Genomic DNA, 23,925 nt, shown 5'->3' on the forward strand with positions numbered 1-23,925 from the left:
AACACTCATTACTTTGTAGTCTGTGGCCAAGGGGTGAAAAACGCTGGAGCACTGGGTGGCACTTTGATGCCCCTACGTTGCTTGCATGGTCAGAGAAGCTAGAAGCCTGACTCCAATCATATAAATGTGGATGTGCCTAAACTGTCTCAGCTGCAGAAGAATGGTCACTTTATTCCAGGTGTCCCTAATGCGTGGCCGCTTCCCTCGGCCACCACCACCACCCCCGCCGCACCCCACCCCCACACACACACCCTGCACGTGCTTGTGCACTAACTTCAACCACAGGGCAGCCCTTGCCCACCACCAACTCCACCCCCCCCACCCAAACCATCCCCCAAGTTGCCTCAACTGCAGGGGAGCCCTTGCCACCCACCGCCCAACACACCTCAACCTTGAAGTCCAACAGGCTACTCGGGCAAGCACAACGCAAAGTTACTGTGTACTCACCTCCAAGCTCCCCCAAAAGTGCAGCCACCCAAGTGCACGCCTTTTATATGCTGTTTGTGAAGCACCTTGGCGTGGGACAGACAATCCAGCTAGGTGGGGGTGGGGGACGATTCTGGCAGGCTGGCCTAATGATGATATGCTGATTTATTACGCTGAGTTTCCTGACATCCAATGGCAGGAAATATGGCCTGCCAACGGTGGGTGGAGTGGGCAATCGCAAACTGGTTTCACGACACCATGAAACCAATTTTTCGCCTACTTGCCATATTGTCCGCTTACGCCACCGAACACGTCGACGCCAGCTGGCATGGAAAATCCAGGCCTTTGAAACACAGAACAATCAAACACTGCCAAAAGGTACTTTATCAAATACTTTTTGAAAGCCAATTTGGTACAAATATTTTTAAATTTTCTCGAAAGAGCAAGGTTAATTTGATTAAAATATGGCCTGGAATTTCCCAGAAAACTTCAGCATTATTATCTCACAAGAGTTGCATTGCATCATTGTTCCCTAAGTAAACTGGTGCACCCAATTGTTTCTCAAACTCAATAACATTGAATTTGAACAAGTCCACTCAGAAACATTTCTTATTCTTGGTTGTCCTGAACAGTTTCCAGAAAGTCCCACATTATGCCAGTTCTACACAATGCTGGTTCCAGTGTGCTACCATACTAAATGGACTCAAAGCACAGAGAAATTTAAATAAATAAATAACTTGAAGCCAACTGTAATTCAGTAACACACTCCCTTCACACCCAAATTGCTTGTAATCACACCATACCTTTGTAGGCAGCTCACCACCACCTTCTCAAGGGCAACGAGGGACGGACAATAAATGCTGGCTCCACCAACGAAGCCCACATCCCGTGAATGAATAAAAAAAGTGTTAGTTGGGCTCTTAAAACTCTTGTTTCTTGCTTGTGCTGACTTCATTCCTTGCAAAATGATACAATCAGTGCATGCAAGCATTCAATTCAAACAGAGGTCCCACTTCTACAACAGCCAAGGAAAATTCATATCCAGCCACCAGAACTTTCAAGCCTCATTAATAGCTATTCTGTCAAACAATCCCTCTTGACATTTGCAACAAAAAAACCCAGCCAACTTATTTACTCACTCATTTTCAAGCTAAACTCCCTGTACTCATACCATTGGCTCCTTACTCCACTGATATGCTGCTATTGATTGCCTCTCGCTTGCGCATTTGCAGCGTTTTTGGCTTTGCAGAAGGTCATAGCTCTCCACCAAGTCAGCTCAACAAGCTTTGGAATAAATCATGCAAAATTGCAAGTCTAGTCATGGCTCTTGTAGTCTCGTGTGCTATTATCCAAAATGATTGAATATTAAGGTGGGATTAGATAATTGTAAGATGGTGTTGTTACAAGTTGTGTATCTCCAAACTCTAGTTACGTCCACAGTGATTTGTAGCTCTCAAAAACAGACCTGTGCATTCTAGGATCTGATGCCTATAATAGTAGCTGTGTGTTGAAAAAGAAAAATGTTGCTTTGGGTGAAACAACCCTATTACCAGGATATTTCTAAACTAAAAAAGGCATACCTTCTAAAGACAAATAAATCACATTGTTAGATCATATCATTCAGACTATAACGACGTCAGATTTGTTACAATAACTAAATGTATGCAGGAGAATAAAAAGTAAACAATCAGCAGTAGTTTTGTTGCTATTAAACAGTACAAATCTGAATCAATCCATAGGAATTTCAAGATAGAATGTATTTCCCAAAAAGTTCAATACACCGCAAGGTGTCTTGGCCTGTTTTGGAAACAACGAATGCTCCTATTGCCTGGATATTATCTTATATGTAACCAAAAGTTGAGCTGCTAACAGTTTACTGGATAAATCACTAACTAAGAAGTCACTGAGTATAGAGCATTCAATAATGTAATGAAGCATATTTAACCTACAGCACTTAAGCAGCAGTGATCCGGTCTCATGCACCAAACTGATGCTTTGACAAATAGGGTTAGACTTAGGATGAGCTATCTGCACCTTAACAGGTAACCAAATCAAAGCACGTTGCCTTTACCCTATAACACAATGCTTATTTGTTACTCTTTAAAAATCACCCAATCATGGCAATGCTTTTTTGTGCTTGGTCATTAGAGATTATGGCTGGAATTTTCTCTGAATTGCACTAAGTGCAGTGGCGGGCGTGAAAAAAGATGCAAGGGCAGGTTTTTGCACAGCATCATCTACTTCCTACCTCATTAATTATGCAGCCACAAGAAACACACCGTATCACTGGCGGGTTGCCTTTGAATTGCCCACCACACAGTTACCTCACCGTTTCCTCAATCTGGGTGCCATATCTAAACTGCAACCACTGGCACAGTTCTCAATGCTTGCAGCCCAGGATTGTTCCAGTGAAGACATGGCCCTGAAAGCCAAGGAGAATTCAGTGACCCATCAATGAAATGACTTTTGGAGGACTGCCATGATGTCATCTACCCCTTCTCTGGCCTCTGGAGACTGCCTCCTCAGCCCTCACCATCTTGAGGCCACTTGAACAGATCAACATGCGCCCCCACACCCTGGGATACCCCACTTCCCCAGTACAACCCTTGCCTTACAGCCTCTTCCCTTGCCCAAGGCCACTTCACCCTCTTCCCCAAACAACAAGCCCTAGACCTGCAGCCATTGTAAAGCCACCCCCTCCTTACAGCTGGTCTGGTAGGTCGGGACTTGCCCGTGAGCCCCCTTAAAAGTGATGTGGTGCTGCCTGTGAGGCCTGGAGCTGATGACCGTGAATGCTGCCCAAAGCAAGGTAGGCAAACAAAGCTCAAGGGCAGAATCTTCGGCTCGGCAAGCGGGGGCGGGGTCCACTCGCCGAGGCGTAAAATGATGCGGGAGACGTCGGGCATGCGTCCCGACATCACTGCACGACCTTCAGACTTTTAGTTCGGTGGGCGCACATCTGAGCCGGCTGCGTGCCCGCCGAACTGTCAAAGTCCTATTAAGACCAGTTAATTATCAATTAAAGCAATAAACTGAGCTGCCCGTCCAACCTTAAGGCGGCCTTTGCATTTTTCATGGACCCTCATCCATGGGCGGGATGAGGTTTCATGAAGGTTTTTAAAGTCTTGTAAAAATTTTTAATAAAATTATTAGACATGTCACAGCGCATGTGACAGTTTCACATGAAGGGACACGTCTGAATTTTTTTTTTCTTTATTAAGTTTTTCTGAATTTAAACTAATCTCCCTGAGACAGCTCTGTGCCTCAGGGAGATTTCTTCACTCTTCTTGCCCCAACTCAGGCAACCCCCCCCCTGCCCGCACAGAGCGCTCAGCGCTTCCGGACGCGCGCCACGCTGGGCGGGCCTTAATTGGCCCGCCCATGTAAAATGGCGGCACCCAGCCAATCGCGGGGAGCAATCAACTGCGCGCATATCCACGCCCGCTCCCACCCAACCCTCTCGACGAGAAGAAAATTCTCCCCCAAAGTCCTGAGCGAAGCACAGGTCACCAGGTGCACGTTGCTTATGTGCAGTTGCGAAACACGTTGGTGTGGTAAGCTCATGATCCAGCGTGGGGGGATGATTCCAGCAAGCAGTGGTTATAATGCAATTCTAGCGTATTGAAATTAGCTTCCCGACATGTGGTGGCGGGAAATATGGCCTGCTATTAATGGATGAAGTGGACGATCGCAAACTTTTACAACAACGTGAAGCTGATTTTTGCAATCTCCCGATATTTTCTGCTCCCGCTCACTATGATACCTGCTGCAGACTGGAGTGGAAAATCCCAGTTTATGGCTAGATCTGTAAACTTGCATTCTTTGACACACTCTGATACTCTTCTGATTGTCCTTCAAATGGTGCATAATTTGGTCAGCTGGCATTCTAAGGCTACTGAGCATTCAATCCCCATGATTCAACATCACATCCAAAACTACTGAATCAACAAACTCATGTAGCAAGGTCAATGTCAAAAAATCTATTTAGAGTATCCTATGTATTGGATGAGTTAAGGCTAAATTTATGTAAAAAAAGAAAAGGAATTTTGTAGTTTTGTTAAACAAAATGGTGATCTATTTCTATCACTTGTTTTTCTAAATGTCCTCACATCCCTCAGAAATGGAGGGAAGGTAGTTGTGGACTTTATGGGCGAGGGGGAGGGCAAGAATTACGCAGGAGGCATGATTTTGCTGCAGATGATAGTGCTGAGGGTCTGTTTCTATACTTGTCACAATTCCTCTGCTTGTAGCTCTTTCCAAACCTGCTCTAGTTTTCATACACAGTCTTTTGCCGTGGCTTGTAAGCTGGTATTTAGAGTGGAGAAATATCTGCAGAGGTTTGTTGAGGGGTAAAGGAAATAATCCAGGGGCTTCAGTCAAAATGTTTGATTCCAGGTGTAGTGCTTAATCTTTTGTAGTGTCGTTTTCCTGGTTAGGTGAGGTGAGATTAGCCATCTGACTCATCAAAAGCATAATCTGCGCCTGAACTGTCTCTGCTGCAGAGGAATGGTTACTTTATACATGTTTCCCTAATGCATGGCCACTTCCCTTGCCCACCCTACCCCCATGTTCAATGGCAGAGCTGGCCTTGCCACGCACCCCCCCACCCCCCCCCCCCCCCCCCCAAGTGCTCCTCAAACTTGGAGTCCAACAGGCGACCCTGGTGTGTGCTGCACATCGTTGCTGTGTACCCACTCCCGAGTTCCCCTCAAAGTGCAGCCCGCACGTTGATAAAACACGTCGGTGTGCTTTCCCGCCGACATGGATGAACGATCCAGTGGGCGGGAATGGTTTTGGCAGGCTGGCCTAATAATGATATACTGATGTATTACAATGAGGTTCCTGACGGGAAACACGGCCCGCCACCGGCGGGCTGAGTGAATGATCGTGAACTGGCTAGTCTTCTAGGCACTCCTGGCTAGTCTCCCACATTCCAATCTCCATAAACTTGTGTTCTTCCAAAACTCTGCTGCCCATATCACAACTCACAGAAAGTCTCGTTCCCATATCACCTCTGTGCTCACTTACTTACACTGGCACCCAGTCAAGCAACGTCTTCATTTTAAAATTCTCATCCTTGTTTTCAATTCACTTCATGGCCCCACCCACCCCAGTTCTGTAATTCTACAACCCTCCAAGATATCTGCGTTTTGCTAATTCTGGCCTCTTGTGTATCCCCTATTTTAATTGTGCCACTGCTGGTGGCTGCATCTTCAGTTGCCTAGGTCCTAAGCACTGGAATAACCTCCCTACATCTCTCCCGCTCTCTATCTTGCTTTCCTCCTTTAGGCACTCCTTAAAACCTCCTCGACCAAGCTTTTGGTCATCTGACCTAACATCTTACGTGGTTTGATGCTTTGTTTCATAATGCTCCTGGGAAGGGCCTTAGGACATTAAAGGCACTTTCTAAATATAAGTTGTTGTTATTACTTTATGATGGTCATGCTTTTCAAATGGGGCTGCAAACTACTTGAGGCAAATCCTTCCTCCGGGCTTAGAGGATCATTGTGACATTGCAATGCTTCTGGACCACTGTTGGTGTTTTCTGGGAGTCAGTAGAGGGCCTGGAGACAAGCAGTCAGGAAGGGTGTGGAAAAAGCAGAAGACGAAATAAATGACCAGATGGCAGTAAAAAAGAGCCTGCCAGAAGGAAAATACATCAGTCTACCTCGGGCCAACGCTATTCATCTGTGCCAGCTGTGGAAGGCCCTCCACTCATGAATTGGGGCCTCTACAGCCACAACAATGTTCAATACAAAAATAGGTGCAGTCCATCATCTCCCATGACAGATGGATGTCAAGCCTACATGGTACACTGTAGTTTGATAGGGAGGCCCTGGTTTACATTTTAAACCACAGGTTTTGTTATCAGGAAATGGCTGGAGCCTCATGGGATATTATTTTTACGTGACTGGATGTTGCCGTAACAATAACAGTGAGGCCATCAGCACTCACTATTAATCAAGAGTAAATCAGACAGCAAGTTAACACTGACTGCACATGTGGAAGTAAACATTGAAATCAAGAGGTTGTTGTCTGAGTGACCATACTCTTTCTGAAGCTTTGCTATAACAGTATCTCAGTAGCAGACTCAGCAATAAAACACATGAAAGAGTGTGAAGTTGAGTTACTTATCTGATAGCTGCGCATTAACTATGCTAGAACAACTTAGAGCTCACCTGTTCCATGTATGTCAGCTGTGAACCCTTCTCTCTAAGACAGACGGCTGTGGTTTCAAGTCCTGCTCCAGAAACTTGAGCACACAAATTTAGATTGACACATCAACGTAGTATCTAGGAAATATTGGAGGACTGTCATTCAGATGAGATGTTTGATTGAGATCTCATCTGTCCTTTCAGGCTGATCTAAATGATCCCATGGCACTATTTTGAAGTGGAGGGGAGTTATTCCTGGTGTCCTGTCAAATATATATCCTTCAATCAACATCACAAAGCAGATTATTGGGTGCTTGCTGGGCACAGATTGGCTACTCTATTTCCTACAAGACAAAAGCCAAATACTGTGGATGTCAGAAATCTGAAATAAAAGCAGAAAATGCTGGAAATACTCAGCAGGTCAGGCAGTATCATGGAGAGATAAATCTATTACATTTCATAATGTTCTCAGATTTTCCGTGCCCACCGGTGTCGGACGTGTTCAGTGGCGTGAGTGGACAATGTGGCGTGATTGGTTTCACGATGGTGTGAAACCAGTTTGTGACGGGCTGTGCTTCCTGCCATCAGACATCAGGAACCTCATTGTAATACATCCATCAGGCCAGCCCACTGAAATCGTCCCCGCCCCACTGGACCGTCCGTCCATGTCAGCGGGAATGCACACCGACATGTTTCATAACAGCACATAAAAGGCGTACATTTGGCGGCCTGCACTTAGATGGGAACTTGGAGGTGAATATACAACAACGATGTGCAGCACTCACCAAGGTCGCCTCTTGGATTTTAAGCTTGAGGAGCATTGGGGTGGGGGCATGGGGTGGGGCGGGGGGGGGGGTGGCGGTGGGGGGGAGTGGTTGGGTGGCAAGGACAGCCCTGCTGTTGAATATAACGCACAAACATTCAGGGTGGCTGAGGGAAGCAGCTATGTATTAGGAAAGCCTGTATAAGGTCCCCATTCCTCTGCAGCTGAGACAGTTCAGGTGCAGCCACATTGATATGATTAGAGTCGGGCCTCTAGCTTATCTGGCTACTCAGGCAACACAGAGGCATTGAAGTGCCCGCAAGTGCTCCAAAGCTTCTCACCCATCGGGCACAGATTACAAAGTGTTGAGCATTTTAGTGGACTGCAGAACAGTTGGGCGACTGTACACGTTGTACAATCTCCTTGCTAAAACTGGCCATGGAGCAGACACTGCTGGAGGTGCTCACAGCCTCTTGAAATATCAGCATCCCGGTTTGGACCAGTCTCCCCGATGGTTCAAGCTTACAGTGCAGCCTTGCAGCGCAGGTTAGGAGAATGCCTGTGTCTGAGATGAGAGCACAGCATGCAGTCCAGTGGGCAAGGCTACCGCCTGTCGATCAGGTGGAGTGGGGTGGAGGTGGGTGGGGTTTCGGGCAGCAATGCAGATCACTAATCTCTGGCCATCCAAGTGGTGGCCAGTACTCTCTGGGAAGCGTTAAGAGGCCTTCACACTTAACCAGGACAGGTTCTTAGTACACCCATGCTAACCACGTGTCTCTCTCTTTCATCTTGCAGGGGAGTACATCAGGATCAGGGAGCCTGGTGAACTAGCTGAATGCCTGATGGCCTACAGGGGGCGAAGACAATGGAGGAGAGAGCAACTGAGGCTCCTGGCTGCTCAGAGGCCGGAGCAGCAACCTCAGGAAGAAGGGGTAGCTGGGGCTCCCGTACACACTGCTGAAGAGCAAGAGCGAGCTGTCACTGTTCGGTGCCCAGCTTGGCCGAGGGACTATAGACGGCGCTATTCATTCCTGCAGATGACTGAGAACCAGTGTCGCCAAAGATTACTTATGTCTAGGGAAGTGGTAATCACATCTGCCCCGCTACTGCAGGATTTGGTGCCACGGAGACATGAAGGACATCCACTGTCAGTGGCCATGAAAGTGACAGCAGCATTCAATTTCTATGTCAGTGGCTCCTTTCAGGGCTTCACAGGTGACCTCTGTGGGATATCACAAGCCTCCACCTACAAATGCATCCATGAGGTCAGGGATGCCATCTTCATGAGGGCACACAACATTGTGCAATTCACCCACAGCCAGGACAGCCAGGGTTCTAGGGCGATTGGATTCGTCCAGATCTTGAATTTCCCACAGGGGCAGGGTGCGATCGACTGCACTCACGTGGCGCTCAGATCTCCACTGAAACAAACGGTGAACTACATCAACCGCAAGGTGTTCCAGTCGCAGAATGTGCGACCAACAGAATCGCATCTTGCAGATTTGCGTACAGTTTCCAGGGAGCGTGCACGACTCCTACATTCTCAATCGATCACAGATCACTGAGTTCTTCCAGGGTCCACAGAGGCTGCAAGGGTGGCTCCTCGGAGACAAAACATGGCAGAGGCTGTGGCTGATGACACCATACGGCGGCCTCAGACTGCAGCAGAATGACAGTACAATGAGGCTCATGGTGCAGCTCACAACTTGGTGGAGCAGATCATCAGGATGCTGAAGATGAGGTTCCAGTGCCTGGATGGGTCTGGTGGAGCCCTGCAATACAGTCCGCAGAGGGTGTCGCACATTGTCGTCGTCTGCTGCACCCTTTACAACCTGGCACTGCAACAAGAAAATGAGCTGGCTGAGGAGGAGATGGACGAGCTCAAGGTCTCCTCCGATGAGGAGGACACCGACAGGGATGAGGGTGAGGGGGTCCTCAAAGGTGATGATGATGGGAATGAGGCCCACGCACTGGCTAGATGAGGCAGGCGTGCTCAGGAGACCCTCATAGCTGCTCGATTTGTGGAGGACGGTGATGACATGCAGTGAGGTGTCCCCATAGATCCTCACATTGCATCTGTGAACGTTTGACTCCAGTCTGGCTTATGGCAGCGTGAATACCCTCTGTGAAAATGCTCCTGTCATAGAGGTGCAGTGGAGGCCCTAATAGTCACTCGATTACAGGAGGATGATGACGATACCCAGCGAGCACACTCCATAGAACTTCCCATTGCCTCTGAGAATGCCTGACTCCTGTCTGGCCGAGGGCAGCTCGTTTGCACTCTTTGATCAGGGTCATATGATAGAGACACAGCCATGAAACTTTAGAAACGTCTGATCCTTTGTCCGCCTTCAGTACCTGATCCCTTCAGGAGTACAGCGTCACTGGTCACAGATGCTGAAGAGATGGGGGCCAGCCCCACCTTAAAGGTGCTGAGAGTACACAGAGAGAATGATGGAACTCTGTGGTGCCTGCCCACTACATTCTGGCAGCAATGACGAGCACTATCCAGGTGCAGGCATCAGTAATGTTTCCAGAGATGTGAAGCCGGACGATCACTTTGATCTGAAGGCTGCATAGAGCACAGGGAAGAGGCCCTGGACTGAGACATGTGACTTTATCTTGTGCAGAAAGGTTTCACATCTGAGTGACACGAACACTGCTCATCAGAACAAGGAGCTATAGGCAGGGAGACATTCTTAAGAGTTTACTGACAATAGTGAACATTACATACAAGTGATTAACATCCATGCCCAGGCTGTGCAACTAATTCTTCTTAACTTTCCTAACCCTGCCGCTACGTCTTGTGGCCCCCCGGACATCCACAAGGGTGCTGGATGCACCCTGCTGACTGGAACGCCACTTCTGTGAAGACCTTAGCGGGCATCCTCTGGAGGGCCGAGACCTGGAGGTCCCCGGCCTATTTTCGGTTCCTGCTGTGTGGCAGTGACACCCTCCTCGGCCTGTGGAGCTGGAGCTAGAGCTGTTGAGGACACAGGAAGAGGGGATTTGGATGGGCTGGATACTCCCAGACTCACCTGGATGGATGGTCTGGAGTGTGCACTGCAGATCCTCCTCCCTATGGGTGCCCGAGGGCCCCTGGCTGACTCCTTGAGGAGAAGCAGTAGCTGGGGTGAGATTGAGCTGCCCAGCACCCCTCTCACGTATATTGTTGGAGGCCAATTATGACATCAGCAATGGAGTTGAGACAGTGCAACAGTGCAGGACCAATGTCCTGGACCAAGGTCTCCATGGTGGCCACCACCCTACCAATGTTGACCTTGTTGCGTTGGCATGCTGGTGCTATCACCTCAGAATGGGGCTGATAGACTCCTCCATTATGCCTTGCAATCTGAGGAGTGCAGCGGACATCCCTTCTTGATGTTCCCGAACTTGCCTTTGCAGCTCCAGCAACTGTGCCATGACCGAGTCCAGAGGGTTGTCATCTGACTTGGACTCAGCAAATATATGGCCCAAAGCAGTCCTCCTGAGAGGTCCCTGTCGCTGCCTGCTGTGGATCAGACAGTGCGATGTGCTCACCAGATTGTGATCCTGAGGCTACTGTAAAGCTCTGTCCCACCGGACTGTTTGTCTCTGCACTGGTGGAGGGTGTGGGTGAGCGCTGTGACAGGATTTCAAGGAGGGTGCCTCCAGAATCCTCTTCAGATGTTTCTTCGGGGCTTGATTGGAGGTCCTGGGTCATGGACTCTGTTGGCTGATTGGCAGATATGCCTGCGAAAGCAAGGGGAGATAATTAGTACATGGCAGTGGCCTGTGAAAGAGGACACATCACTCACGACATGGTTGTCTGATGGATGTTGTAGTGTGAACCCTCACTTGGTACAGCACTACCGACCTCACCGTTGGCACAGGACTGGTCCAGATCCTCACCGGCTAGCTGGATGGCTCTGCTTACAAAGTCCGTGAGGACCTTGATTTCAGGCATTTCTCAACCGGTCTGCGACCTTTCCCTGTTGTTTTGTGCCAGCTTGTCCTGCATGAATAGAGATGGAGAGAGTGTAAGCCAGGGTAGATGACAAGTACACCTGGCCTGTGTGGGTGGTGAATGGTCCCATGGACGGGATGAGGACAATGACAGTGAGTGTGAGAGAATGAATGGTGATGTCCCTTGAACTGGCAGTGAGTGAGGGCCTGTGGATGTCTGCTGGGTTTGTGAGTGTCTGAATTGAGAGTGATGAGAAGAGTAACTTACCCAGGCAGTCCTGGTTCAGACTCTACACATATCTCTAAGGATTGTTCAATATGATTGGCTAAGGAGACATGCTGTTGCTTGTCCCAAGTTCCAGACCACTATAATGGGCAGCAGCTGTTATGCATTTCAAACTAATGTAACATCCAGTGCAAACATCCATTTTCTGGGTTTTTTTGCTGGTTTAAATCAAAGATATGGCAAATATCAAATACCTTGCAGAAAACCACACCCTTATCTTTTATCTCATAACAAATCAAACAATACATCTTTGCTCAGTAGGTCTGCCAGACCTGCTGAGTATTTCCAGCACTTTGTTTTTCTTTCATTTCAGACTTCCAGCATCCTGAGTGTTTTGCTTTTAATACATGTTTGCTGCATTATTTGCAAGAATTCTTTCATCCTCAGCTGAAGATTTTGTTCACCCATCTGAATCCAAATCACCCTGAAAATATGGTATTATTGGCCATTGTTTGGAATTGAATTGTTGCTGTAACTCAGAGACCATAAGGAAATAAGAAATGGCTCATTAAAGCATTTTAGCTGTTTTATAACATAGAAACAAAGGTGTATGACTCGGCCATTCAGCCTCCCAAACTGTTCCTCCATCTATTAGATCATGGCTGATCTGTTTCTCAAATCTATGTACCTGCCTTTGCTCAAAATGCCTTGATACCTCTGCCTATCAAAATTATATCCATATTAGCCTTGAAAACATTCTCACACAGCATCAACAGCCAGATTTCCACTACCTTTGCGGTGGAAAAGTGTTACCTGGTTTCACTCTAAAATGGCCTAGCTCTGATTTTAATATTAATATCAAAATTGTTCTGGATTCTCCGTATTTACTCTAGTAAATTCCTATTAAGAATTTAAGTACCTCAATCCTATTGGATTGTTGTAAAAAGCCATCTGGCTGACTAATGACCTTGATGGAAGGACATATGCTGTTTTTGCCAGACCCACAGCAAAGGACTCTTTACTGACCTCTGAAAGGGCCTAGCAAGCTATTCAGTTGTATGGGGATGGGAAATAAATATTAACCTTGTCAATGATGTCCATATTCTGTAAATGAATAAAATATGTAGATCTTCCCATTACCTCTAAACTCAACAGAATACAAACCAAGTTCATGCAACCTGTTTTCATAATTTACCCATTTAATTTTGGATATCATTCTGATGAATCTGTGCTGCATCTGTCCCAAACTCAATACATCTTTCTTGAGATTAAATGCCTAAAGCAGAATGCAGTACCTCAAATGGGGTCTGACCAAGGCATTAGCCAACTGAAGCATCACTTACTCACCTTTGTTTTCCAACTGCCTTGAGAGAAATGGCATATACCATAGTCATTTCTGTTACTTTTTGTATCTGCACACAAACCTTTGATTGATATGTGCACATGATCACCCAAATATCTTTGCACCTCTCACATCCCACAACCTTTATGCCATGGAATACTTCAAGCTATCTACAGTTACTATCACAACACTGAGCCCCATTTCCATTTAGTGCTTTATTAAAGAAGTAACTGAATCTTTATTTACACACACACACACCTTTAGCAACAATTACTTGCAGAAGAGACAGTGTAAAGTTCTTTCTCCAAATTTCTTTTGGTAGCATGTCCAAGGTATTAAACTCACATTGTACTCTATCTGCTATCAGTTTTCTGTAGTCAAGACATATTGTTGGGTAGCCTCCATCACCCCCTATTCCTCAACCCCCTCCTACGGCACCTCCCCATGCGAACGCAGAATATGCAACACCTGCCCCTTCACTTCCTCTCTCCTCACCGTCCAAGGGCCCAAACACTCCTTTCAAGTGAAGCAGCATTTCACTTGAACTTCCCTCAACTTAGTCTACTGCATTCGTTGCTCCCAATCGGTTTCCTCTACATTGGAGAGACCAAACGCAGACTGGGTGACCGCTTTGCAGAACACCTTTGGTCTGTCCGCAAGCATTACCCAGACCTCCCTGTTGCTTGCCATTTTAACACTCCACCCTGCTCTCTTGCCCACATGTCTGTCCTTGGCTTGCTGCATTGTTCCAGTGAAGCTCAACGCAAACTGGAGGAACAGCACCTCATCTTCCGACTAGGCACTTTACAGCCTTCCGGACTGAATATTGAGTTCAACAATTTTAGATCTTGAACTCCCTCCTCCATCCCCACCCCCTTTCCATTTCTTCCCCCTCCTTTTTGTTTTTTCCAATAATTTATATAGATTTTTCTTTTCCCACCTATTTCCATTATTTTTAAATGTATTCCACCCATTGTTTATTTCACCCCACCCCCACTAGAGCTACCTTGCTTGTCCTGCTCTCCACTCTTAATTAGCACATTCTTTTAGATAATATCATCACCTTCAACACCTCTTTGTTCTTTTGTCTGTGACATCTTTTGGTTATCCTCCTATCACTGCTTGCTTGTCCCAACAACCGACCCCCCCCCCCCCCCACCCCCACCCACTTCTCCCCCCCCACTAAACCAGCTTATATTTCACCGCTTTCCTATTTTTACTTAGTTCTGTTGAAGGGTCATGAGGACTCGAAACGTCAACTTTGCTCTTCTCCACCGATGCTGCCAGACCTGCTGAGTTTTTCCAGGTATTTCTGTTTTTGTTTTGGATTTCTAGCATCCACAGTTTTTTGTTTTTATCTTTATTATTGTTGGGTAGCATTTTATGCTTTAACCTAAAGTTGACCTGACCATACTGTGCCTAACATTGTTGTAATATGTCTTTAAGGGATAGCTGCATGCCCTCACTAGAGGGAAAATGTGTCATGTGATCCAGTCTCAGTTTCACATTGGCTATGTGAGCAGAGCACAGCACGCACAGCTCTGCTGCTGATATCTTCAAGCTTTCTGCTGTTGTATAAATGTTCTTATATGCCTAGTCTAAATAAATGAACCCACAGCATGTTTACCCAATCCCTTATGAGTGATTGGTTCCTTTATATCTTTATAAAAATACGACAAACATGGGAACACATGGGCTAACAATGACAAAAAAAGGTCATTTACATCCATCACCTTAATGCAACATAACATGCTGTATTATCTTAAAAACATATACAGTACATTTCAGAAGTCACTCTCCAACTCATTGCTTGATCAAGGTGAATGTTATTGGGGTGTGCAATTCATCCTAATGCTTGTTACACTGAGCATTCAGACAAACTGCTGAGGGCAGATTTGTTTAGTTGTCAGACAAAATTCAGATGCTTAGGTTGATTCTACTGTGTCAATATTCATTTGAAATATTAGATTTATTGCTTTTTGAACTATAAAAGAGTTCCTGCCAAAATTTGGATCAATTGGAAATTCTGATCACTAAATGAGTACTTTTTAATTCCAAATAGTGTATGGCTAAAACCGAATCACTGCTTCCCTACCCACTAATAGTTCCCTGCACACCACAACTCAGTCGCTACAGAGAAAGTAGCTGAAAAATTTAGAGACCAAGCCAATATTCTATTTGCAAAGACATGTTTCTTCCATTTAAAAAAAATTGATTTCCATATAGTAAACAGAAAAGTAACTGGGGAAACACTTCTACAGGGAATATGAGCTGGTTAAAAAAGAAAGACAAGTGCCGAGATGAAGCCTTTGAAATTATGTTTCCAACTTGACAGCTTCAATAATCATCTCCGGTATAAATGGCCCATTTTCTGTGCCAGCCAGAACACTAAATTAGAGTTATATGCAAATTCCATTCATCGCACTAAATGGGCAATTGAGAAGATTTTTTTCATATCTAGTGCCCAACATCATCATAAACTGTTTTTGAGCTGAAGCATATGCCACCAATTTCTGCTTAAATCTCTTCCACAAGACATAACTTTAGTCTCAAATACTATATTCTTTGATATATGTTTGTAAGTAAATGCAAGGTTTAGTCAGGATTGTTTTTCAACAACATTGGTAGACATTTCAGTACTTTAGTAAACATATTCCAGTGAATTATGAAGCTTACCATAAAAAACTAACTGTCCTCTTGCAGTATTCTTTCCTCTTGAATTTTCAGCGGTGCATTCATATGTACCCGAGTCCTTCTGCTGGAAATTTGGGATTTCAAGAACACCATATGTTTTATTCACTTTGACCTTGTCAGGGAATGAACTGCCAATTCTTCTCCAGCTAATAGTAGGGACCGGACTGAAATAGAATGGGTAGAAATAAATAATGAGTAGCAAATGGCGGACAACAATGATTCTTAGAATAAAAAAGAGAATTCCTCCTAATTGGTTAGCCACACAAGTACCAGACAGAAGTAGGTATTTTGCACATGGATGACCAATGACAAAGTGAGCAGCATATTTCCTTCCTTGAATATAATTCAATAGTTATCAACTTATGTTTTATAGATAAGATTATCATTTTATCATATTAATAGATTGCTCTCCTCAACTCCAAAAATATTCAGGCTTTGATGATTCAGTGAAGTAAGTTGTACAAAGAACTCCAACATTTGGATCAAATATCAGTACCATGGCATCAAACATAGTGTATAAAATTCCAAGTGTGTCTATGATTTACAAGGATGATTTATTTCCCTCTTCTAACTGATGTACTGTTATGCACTGAAGCAAGGTTTAGGACTTCTCTCTCTGTTGAAGTGCAATTGTATTCTTTATATCTCTCTCACCCAACCCACTTGTTGTTATGTTATTCTGTACCCAACATGGGTAGGATGATAAGGGATGCATTCTACTCCACAACTGCCATTGAAGGCACTCCACATTGACCCAAAGCGAAATTAAGGAATTAAATCAGTGCTCTTCTGTTAGAGCTACTGACATATCCATGTGTAACATAGAGAAGAATAAAAGATCCAACATGTTGCTAAAACATTTAAAAGCAATAATTCCGAAATAGCACTTATATGGTCCATTAATGCTATTCCAGTCTTTGTCAAGTACTTTATATACAAAAGATATCGCTATCAATCTGAGCAAACCGTTGATGATAAAAATTGCCATTAGGTTCAGCACAGCACTTGTACTTCTCATTACAATCCAAAAACTTACTTTCCCAGTGCAAAGCATTCCAGTTTCACTGCTGATCCTTTAGCTGCAAAAACTATTTCTGGGAAACGAACTTCAATCTTCGGTTCATATTCACCCATCACTCCTGTTAAAACACAAGAAAAGCATCTTCATTCTTTACTGATTCCTGAACACTTATTAAGCGTAAGTTTTGTCCTTGCATGCATAGCAGCTTTTATGCATAATTAATTATGAGCACCAATGCCAGTGTTACATTTATTGCTTAATGATGCCTCTTCAATTGTTCAGTATATCACAAATAATTATCAAAAAGCCTAAAATTGAAATGTGAAGCAGATTGTATCATTCAATTAAATATCAATGTAAGCATATAATTGCAGCCCATCTTTGAGCATAGTCAATTTAACAAGAGCTTCATTCAGTCTGCATTTTTTTTCAGCCTTTCTAGTAATTTCCCTCCATTTATATCATGATTTCCATGTCACAAATTCACATAAGATTATAAGGCATTTAAAATGCCAAATTGTGTTAACAGTTTCACCTTTCATTTTCAGAATGTGTGCATAAGAACATCAGTATTATCTTGAAAATGTACTAGAGGCACCAATTACTTTTTAAAATGGCAATAGCAGAAAATGAGGTTGGGAGAATGAAGTGTTCAATCAGACGTAAAGGTTCCTAAGAGATGCTGAAAATCAGAACAAATTAAATTATCAAAACTGTAGCATTCCTTATTTCTCTTCTCAAAAATTGCCCTTAAGCCACATTTGATGTGGTTAACTACATCATATCTTTTTCTTTGTATGAATGATTCTTTTACAATTCTGATCTCTCAGCCCTTGTATTCCATAGTTTCATTTTGTATAGAATTGTGTATTATTGTGAATATTGCCAGTCATAAAGCTGGACATTTCAAAAATAACACAACAGTGATTTTATTCATCATTTAAGGTTGTTGTTTTGGGTAAAGCTCGGCCAATTTTAGTACACTGATCCCTCACTAATCTTAAAGCTGTTGGCTTGGTGGAAACAAACCCAGCTCCTTAATCTCAGTGCCACCAGAAACTCAAGAAAATGTGCATCTCTTTTTATACCATACGGGATAAAGAAACTAGCTTTACACATAAAAACATGGTGAATTTGGCTCCTTACATTGGCCTCTATGTACCTCGAGAATTGATCTCTCAGCAGAATGCAAAATCAGGTGACTCATGTATAGACATCACTCTCCCAAAAGCAGAATACTGCAGATGCTGGAAATCTGAAATAAAAGCAGAAAACGCTGGAAATGTTCAGCAGGTTGGGCAGCACCTTTGGAGAGAGAAAATGTTTCAGATGAATGACCTTTAATCAAAATTAAAGGTCATGACAATCAGCATGAAATTTCATTGGCCTGAAACATTAACTCTGCTTCTCTTTCCATATACACTGCCAAACCTGCTAAGCATTTCCAACATTTTCTGTTTTTATATCACTCTCCCAAAACTGGATCGAGTTAGGAAAGTATTGTGTTCAAACCCTCACTTAATCAGAGTGAGAAAAAAGCTGGAATAATTAAAAACTATGCAAAGAAAATATGGAAGCTTTAGGCCCATGTCCCTGCCACAGTAAGTAACCTTTGTGCTATTAATGCCAGCAGAAGTTCTCTCTCAGTTCCCCTGCTCTAACACAAGGGCTTCAATGGTTCATATAAATGTGGGTGTACAACACTGGATGAAAACCTGCTATTTTTGTACACTTGATGTCTGGCCAAGCTCTGTTCATGTTCCCATCTAAAACATGTTACATTGTTTATGATTCCTGGTTTAAAATCCTGGATACCATTCCTTGTGACATTACAGGAACACCTTCAACACAAAGACAGCAGCAATACAAGAGGGCAGCCCAACTCAACCTTCTCTGAGCAACTGGAAATAGGGCATGAATACAACCTTGTCTGTGTTGTTCACACCCAAGGAATACATTTAAAAATGTACAGATTAATATGCCCCCGATTTTTTATTAAAAAGAAAACAAAGCATAAAAATAACCACATTGGAAAAATGCTATTCAAGCAAAAAGGCTAGATTTTTTGAGGAAAAATTCCATTATTAAGTAGTTTATAAATCAAATCAGGTGCAAATGTTATATATTTTAAACAATGTTACTGTCTTTTTGATTCATAGGAATAAAGCATTTTTTTCCAAATGAGCCTTTACAGCACAACATTTACCTAATGCCACAGTCAAAGGGACCCTAATGATTTTTTTCAAACAAATTAAGCAATTTTTTTTTGTTCATCATTTACAGGATGTGGACTTCGCTGGCTGGGCCAGCATTTATTGCCCATCCCTAATTGACCTTGAGGAGGTAGTAGTGAGCTGCCTTCTTGAACCACTTCAGTTTCTGTGGTGTAGGTACACCCACAGTGCTGTTAGAGAGGGAATTTCAAGATTTCGACCCAGTGAGAGTGAAGGAACGGCAATATTCACGAAGGTGAGTGTCTTGGAGGGGAACTTCCAGGTAGTGGTATTCCCATCTATCTGCTGCCCTTGTATTTCTAGATGGTCGTGGTTGTGGGTTTGGAAGGTGCTGTCTAAGGAGCCTTGGTGAGTTTCTGCAGCGCATCTTGTAGATGGTACACGCTGTTGCTACTGTGCATTGGTGATGGAGGGAGTGAATGTTTGTGGAAGGGGCACCAATCAAGCGGGCTGCTTTGTCTTGGATGATGCCCAGCTTCTTGAGTGTTGTTGGAGCTGCACTCATCTGGGCCATTTGCTGGCATATTCCTTCAATGTTGCTAAGGTTTTTGAGGAATGTTGCTAAAAATACTCTTATTGCTGAGGAGTGAATTGTGCAGCTTTCTTTTGCGCCCTCTTCAAAATAAAAAGGACATCTGTAAAGGAACTACAATGAATGAAAACTTCTAAAAAAAAATCTATCAGTATCTACTTTTGAAAGGGATGTTTGCTCATGGGTGAAATCTAGACTAAAATTGAGCACCAAACGTCTTGGTAGAGGCCTAAATACTCACGTATTAAATAAATTAAAACCTATCCACCACAGGTGGACCACATCAATGCATCATGACTAACAATTCTTTCAGTCTTAGGTAGCTCCTTTCACTGAATGACTTTGCTAGAAAGTTCACATAATTTTTCAGTAATTGTGACTAAATTATTTAATGGACGCATTTTGATCATTTTGTGCTTTTATATTGGATGCTGCTCACTCTGAACAAGAAATTAATATTTAAATTTTATGATAATGATTAAACAATTCATGTTTACATCTCCAGTGACCATGTTAACTGCAGCACACAGCTCACCTGAGGTACCTCACCATTCATTATTCATTTTTCCTTCTTTTTGTGAGTTGTATGAGGATTGGGGGAGAGGGGGTGCGGGGTGCAGGCAGCAGGGAATGGTAGAATGGAATGCAATTGTGTATGTTGTGACTCCGTTGTCAGTTTATGGTGACCTGTGAATCACACTTGCACATTTGTTGTGGGGTGACCGAGTTGGTACTTTAGATAGAGTAGTTCTGCAGACACTTCTTAGGTGGAACACATTCTGTTTATTTACAAGGTATTCAGCAGCTATACATGTGTGCTTCTACACCAAACTCTATTTACATACTTCTCCTGCTCACTTGCAGACTACTGACTTCCAACTGGCTACGATCTAATTACTAAGTTAACCCGCACTACTCCTGTATTGGTTATACAAGGTCATATGATCTTCCATTATTACATCCTTCTTAAAGGTATATTACACATTAGATAAAACCATAGTTACCACAGTGTACAAAGCATGTTATTCATCCATCATATTTAAAACACAGTTATCAAGGTATTCGACAGAGACAAAATACAAATGTTCAACACTGGGTTCATGTGCCAGATTTTTACACTCAGAGTTGCCCACATTGAGTGGTTAAGATAAAGAGAGGTGAAGCTTACCATCAGTACGTAGTACTAAAGGGGTAGGTGGGCTCAGAACTCTCTTATTAATTACTGTGTTTTCTATCTCACAGATGTAAGAACCAACATCCGATACCTCCACTTTTGATATGTATAAGTTTCCAGTTTTTTGAGACACAAAGCGACGATTATCTTGTTCCACAAAGGTTGGAAATTGGTTAAATATCCAAGTATATTTCAGTTCTGAAAAACAGGTAATAGTTCACCATATTAATTTATTTGCTTCACATGTCAGGCTGAACCCTTCAAGAAATAAATTAGCTTGCGTATTTAAAGTGTAAAGAAAGAAGAAAACATTATTTTAGAGTACTTTGGTAAAAAAACAAGGACACAGTTTTCTATAACCAGCTTTTTAAATTTTCTCTTGTTGAAATAAAGAAAGATTTACATTTATATGACCACTGAATGTCCCAAAGCACTTTATAGTCAATAAAGAACCATTGAATTGTAATCACTGTTCGAATGTACGAAACACAGTAGCCAATTTGCACACAGAAAGCTCCCATAAACAGCAATGTGGGGCAGGATCTTTAGGTCGGGGAGTGGGGGGCGGGGCCCGCTACCGAGGCATAAAATGACGTGGGATGACATCGGGCGGAACTCCCAATGTCACCACACGGCATTTCCATTTTTAGGTCGGCGGGGGCGCAGCCGAATCAGCTGTGCGCCCGCCGACCTGTCAACGGCCAATTGAGGCCATTGACAAAGTTATTAACCTCATTAATGGATCTGCCCGTCCAACCTTAGGGCTGGCGGGCAGGCCGGGAGCCCTGGCGGGCTTCAGAAAAAGCATAAAACTTCATCCACGGACGGGATGAGGTTTCATGAGGGTTTTTAAAAATTTAATAAAGCTTAGAGTTAAAGTGATGGACATGTCCCAACTCATGTGACAGTGTCACATGAGGGGACATGTCAGGGAAATTTTGTTTTTGCACCTTTACCATTTTTAAATTTGGCGCCGATCTCCCTGAGGCAGCACTTAGCCTCAGGGAGATGAGTGCGATGCGCACGAAAGAGGGCACTGTCGGCTGAGGGAATCCCCCCGCCGCCCGCACAGGGAGCGCACAGCACTTCCTGGCGGACGTCACACTAGGTGGGTCCTAATTGGCCTGCCCGCATAAAATGGCGGTGTGTCCCCGATCGGGGATGCCGATCGGAGGCACGCTTGCCCACGCCTGCTCCTGCTCTCCCTCGCTGACAGGGGGAAAATTCTTCCCGTGATATCAATCAGATAATCTGTTTATGTGATGTTGATTGAGGGATAGATTAATGGCCAGGACACTGCGGATAACTCACTGCTCCTCTTTGAAATAGTGCCATGGGATCTTTTACTTCCACCCAAGAGGGCAGTTTAACGTCTTACCTGAAAGGTGGCACGTCCAACAGTGCAGTGCTCCATCAATACTGCACTGAAGTGCTACCAACTGAGCCATAACTGATATTTATCCATATATTTGTCACCGTAATGTTTTGAAGGACACTTGATATAAAGAGGGAACATAAGAAATAGAAGACAACAGAAGGCCCCTCGAGCCTGCTCTGCCGTTTAATAAGATCATAGCTGATCCTCAAACTCAAGTCAAATCTCCATACTCCTTGATTCTCTTAAAGTCCAAAAATCTATCGATCTCAGCATTGAATGTACTCAAAGGCTGAGCAGTCCTCTGAAATAGAGAATTCCAAAGATTCACAACCGCCTGAGTGAAGAAATTTCTCCTCATCTCCATCTCAAATGTTTACACCCTTATCCTGAAACTACATCTCCTATTTCTAGACTGTCCATCCAGGAAAAACATTTTCTTAGCATCTACTATGTCTAGCCATCTCAGAATCTTATACATTTCAATGAGATCACTTCTCATTCTTCTAAATTCCAGGGAATACAGGCCATTCTACTCAAGCTCACCTCATAGGACAATCCTCCTTTCAAGGATTAAATCTAGTAAACTTTTTTTGCACCCACTTTAAGGCAAGTATATCCTTCCTTAGGTATGGAGACCAAAACTGTACATTACTCCAGGTGTAATCTCACCAAAGCGCAGTACAATTGCAGCAACATTTCCCCACCCTTGTGCTCCAACCCCTTTGCAATAGAAACAAACATCCTTTTTCCCTTCTTAATTGCTTGCCGTGCCTGCATGTTTCTGTGTTTAGTGCACAAGGACACTGAAATCCCTCTGAACTTGAACATTTGATAGTTCCCATCATTTAAAGAGTATTCCATTTCTCTATTCTTCTTGTCAAAGAAAATAAGTACCATATTTTCCCACACTATACTCCATCCACTCAGTTCTTGCCCACTCAATTAATCTGTCTGTATCCTTTTGCAGATTCTGTGTGTCCACCTCACAGCTTACTTTCCCACCTAGCTTAGTATCATCAGCAAAGTTGGATATATTACTCAATAAAATCAGTGTCCGGAAGGATAATTAACAATTGGTGGCTGTTTGATATCATGTGCTATGGAGGAGTAGGACGCAAGTTCTTCCTGCAATTTTCCACACACCTGATCTAAAAGTGAAATGCAAAAACTGTGCATTTGGTGCCTGCACTGTTGAACAAATACCTGTGTACAAATGAGCTGATTTTATACCAGATAACGTGAGGTCAGTCAGTTTTATTTATTAGATTTCAAGCATGACTGTCAGAATTCACCTGAAACACTGGGGCTCAGTTATCAGTAGGCCATAAGCGAAGGGCTGATCTTTTTCCCTTGTGTCTACCATCTTTTTGCCATGTGGGAAGTAGGGAGAGGCGGGGTGGGGAGAGGTGGAGTGGGGAGGGTTGGAGTAGCTCGGGGGACAACACAGTGGGGCATAGGAGAGGGAGAGTTGAAGAGCATGGGAGGCTCTTCAGTACTGGGGGAGAAGTACCAGCTTATCTTTAAACTGTACTGGAGGTCTCCTCATCAGCACTTCTTTCATGGAAGTTAGAACATGACTGAGGGATTCTAACTACGTAATAGAGCAGGGGAATTTAATTAATGTCGAAGTTGGGAGTTTGATGAATGTAGCAGTCAGATTATGCACAAGATCCTGGAACTTTTTATGCTTCTGCCCAAACTTCGAGCATGTTGCAGACCTCAAGACTCCTTGTTTGAATTTCCAGGGCACTGAAATTTGTATTGTTCAACAAATGGGTTTCCAAGAATTATTGATAGGTGTAAAGAACCATGCAGTTGTAAATGCTTTCCTGCTTGCTCCATTGGATAAGGCATATGAGTGGTGGTTGTAATATTGAGAGAAAATCCAAACAGAGAAAGAAAAATGCCTCAAGATAGGATAAAAATGTAAAAGACAATAAAAGGAGAAATAGTGCACCCATCAACCAGAACAGATTTGTTTCAGTTTAATCACATTATACTTTGTACAATATTCTTACAGGGGTGAGGAGAATTT

The 23,925-nt window shown here is 43.7% G+C and overlaps 1 protein-coding gene across 4 annotated transcripts in view; it reads right to left on the reverse strand.

Moving 5' to 3' along the window:
- The window catches only part of LOC144681763 (contactin-4-like), a 1,677,954-nt gene that overhangs the window by 798,920 nt on the left and 855,109 nt on the right, over window positions 1-23,925 (reverse strand). For all 4 annotated transcript variants that reach the window (XM_078543733.1, XM_078543732.1, XM_078543731.1 and 1 more), the window contains exons 6-8: window positions 20,507-20,710; window positions 16,588-16,690; window positions 15,534-15,715 (exon numbers count right to left, since the gene is read on the reverse strand). In XM_078543733.1, the coding sequence (XP_078399859.1) occupies window positions 15,534-15,715; window positions 16,588-16,690; window positions 20,507-20,710 (489 nt within the window). The remainder of the gene's footprint in view (window positions 1-15,533; window positions 15,716-16,587; window positions 16,691-20,506; window positions 20,711-23,925) is intronic.

The sequence above is a fragment of the Cetorhinus maximus genome, chromosome 6, assembly GCF_964194155.1.
Source record: "Cetorhinus maximus chromosome 6, sCetMax3.hap1.1, whole genome shotgun sequence".
NCBI classification, from domain to species: domain Eukaryota; kingdom Metazoa; phylum Chordata; class Chondrichthyes; order Lamniformes; family Cetorhinidae; genus Cetorhinus; species Cetorhinus maximus.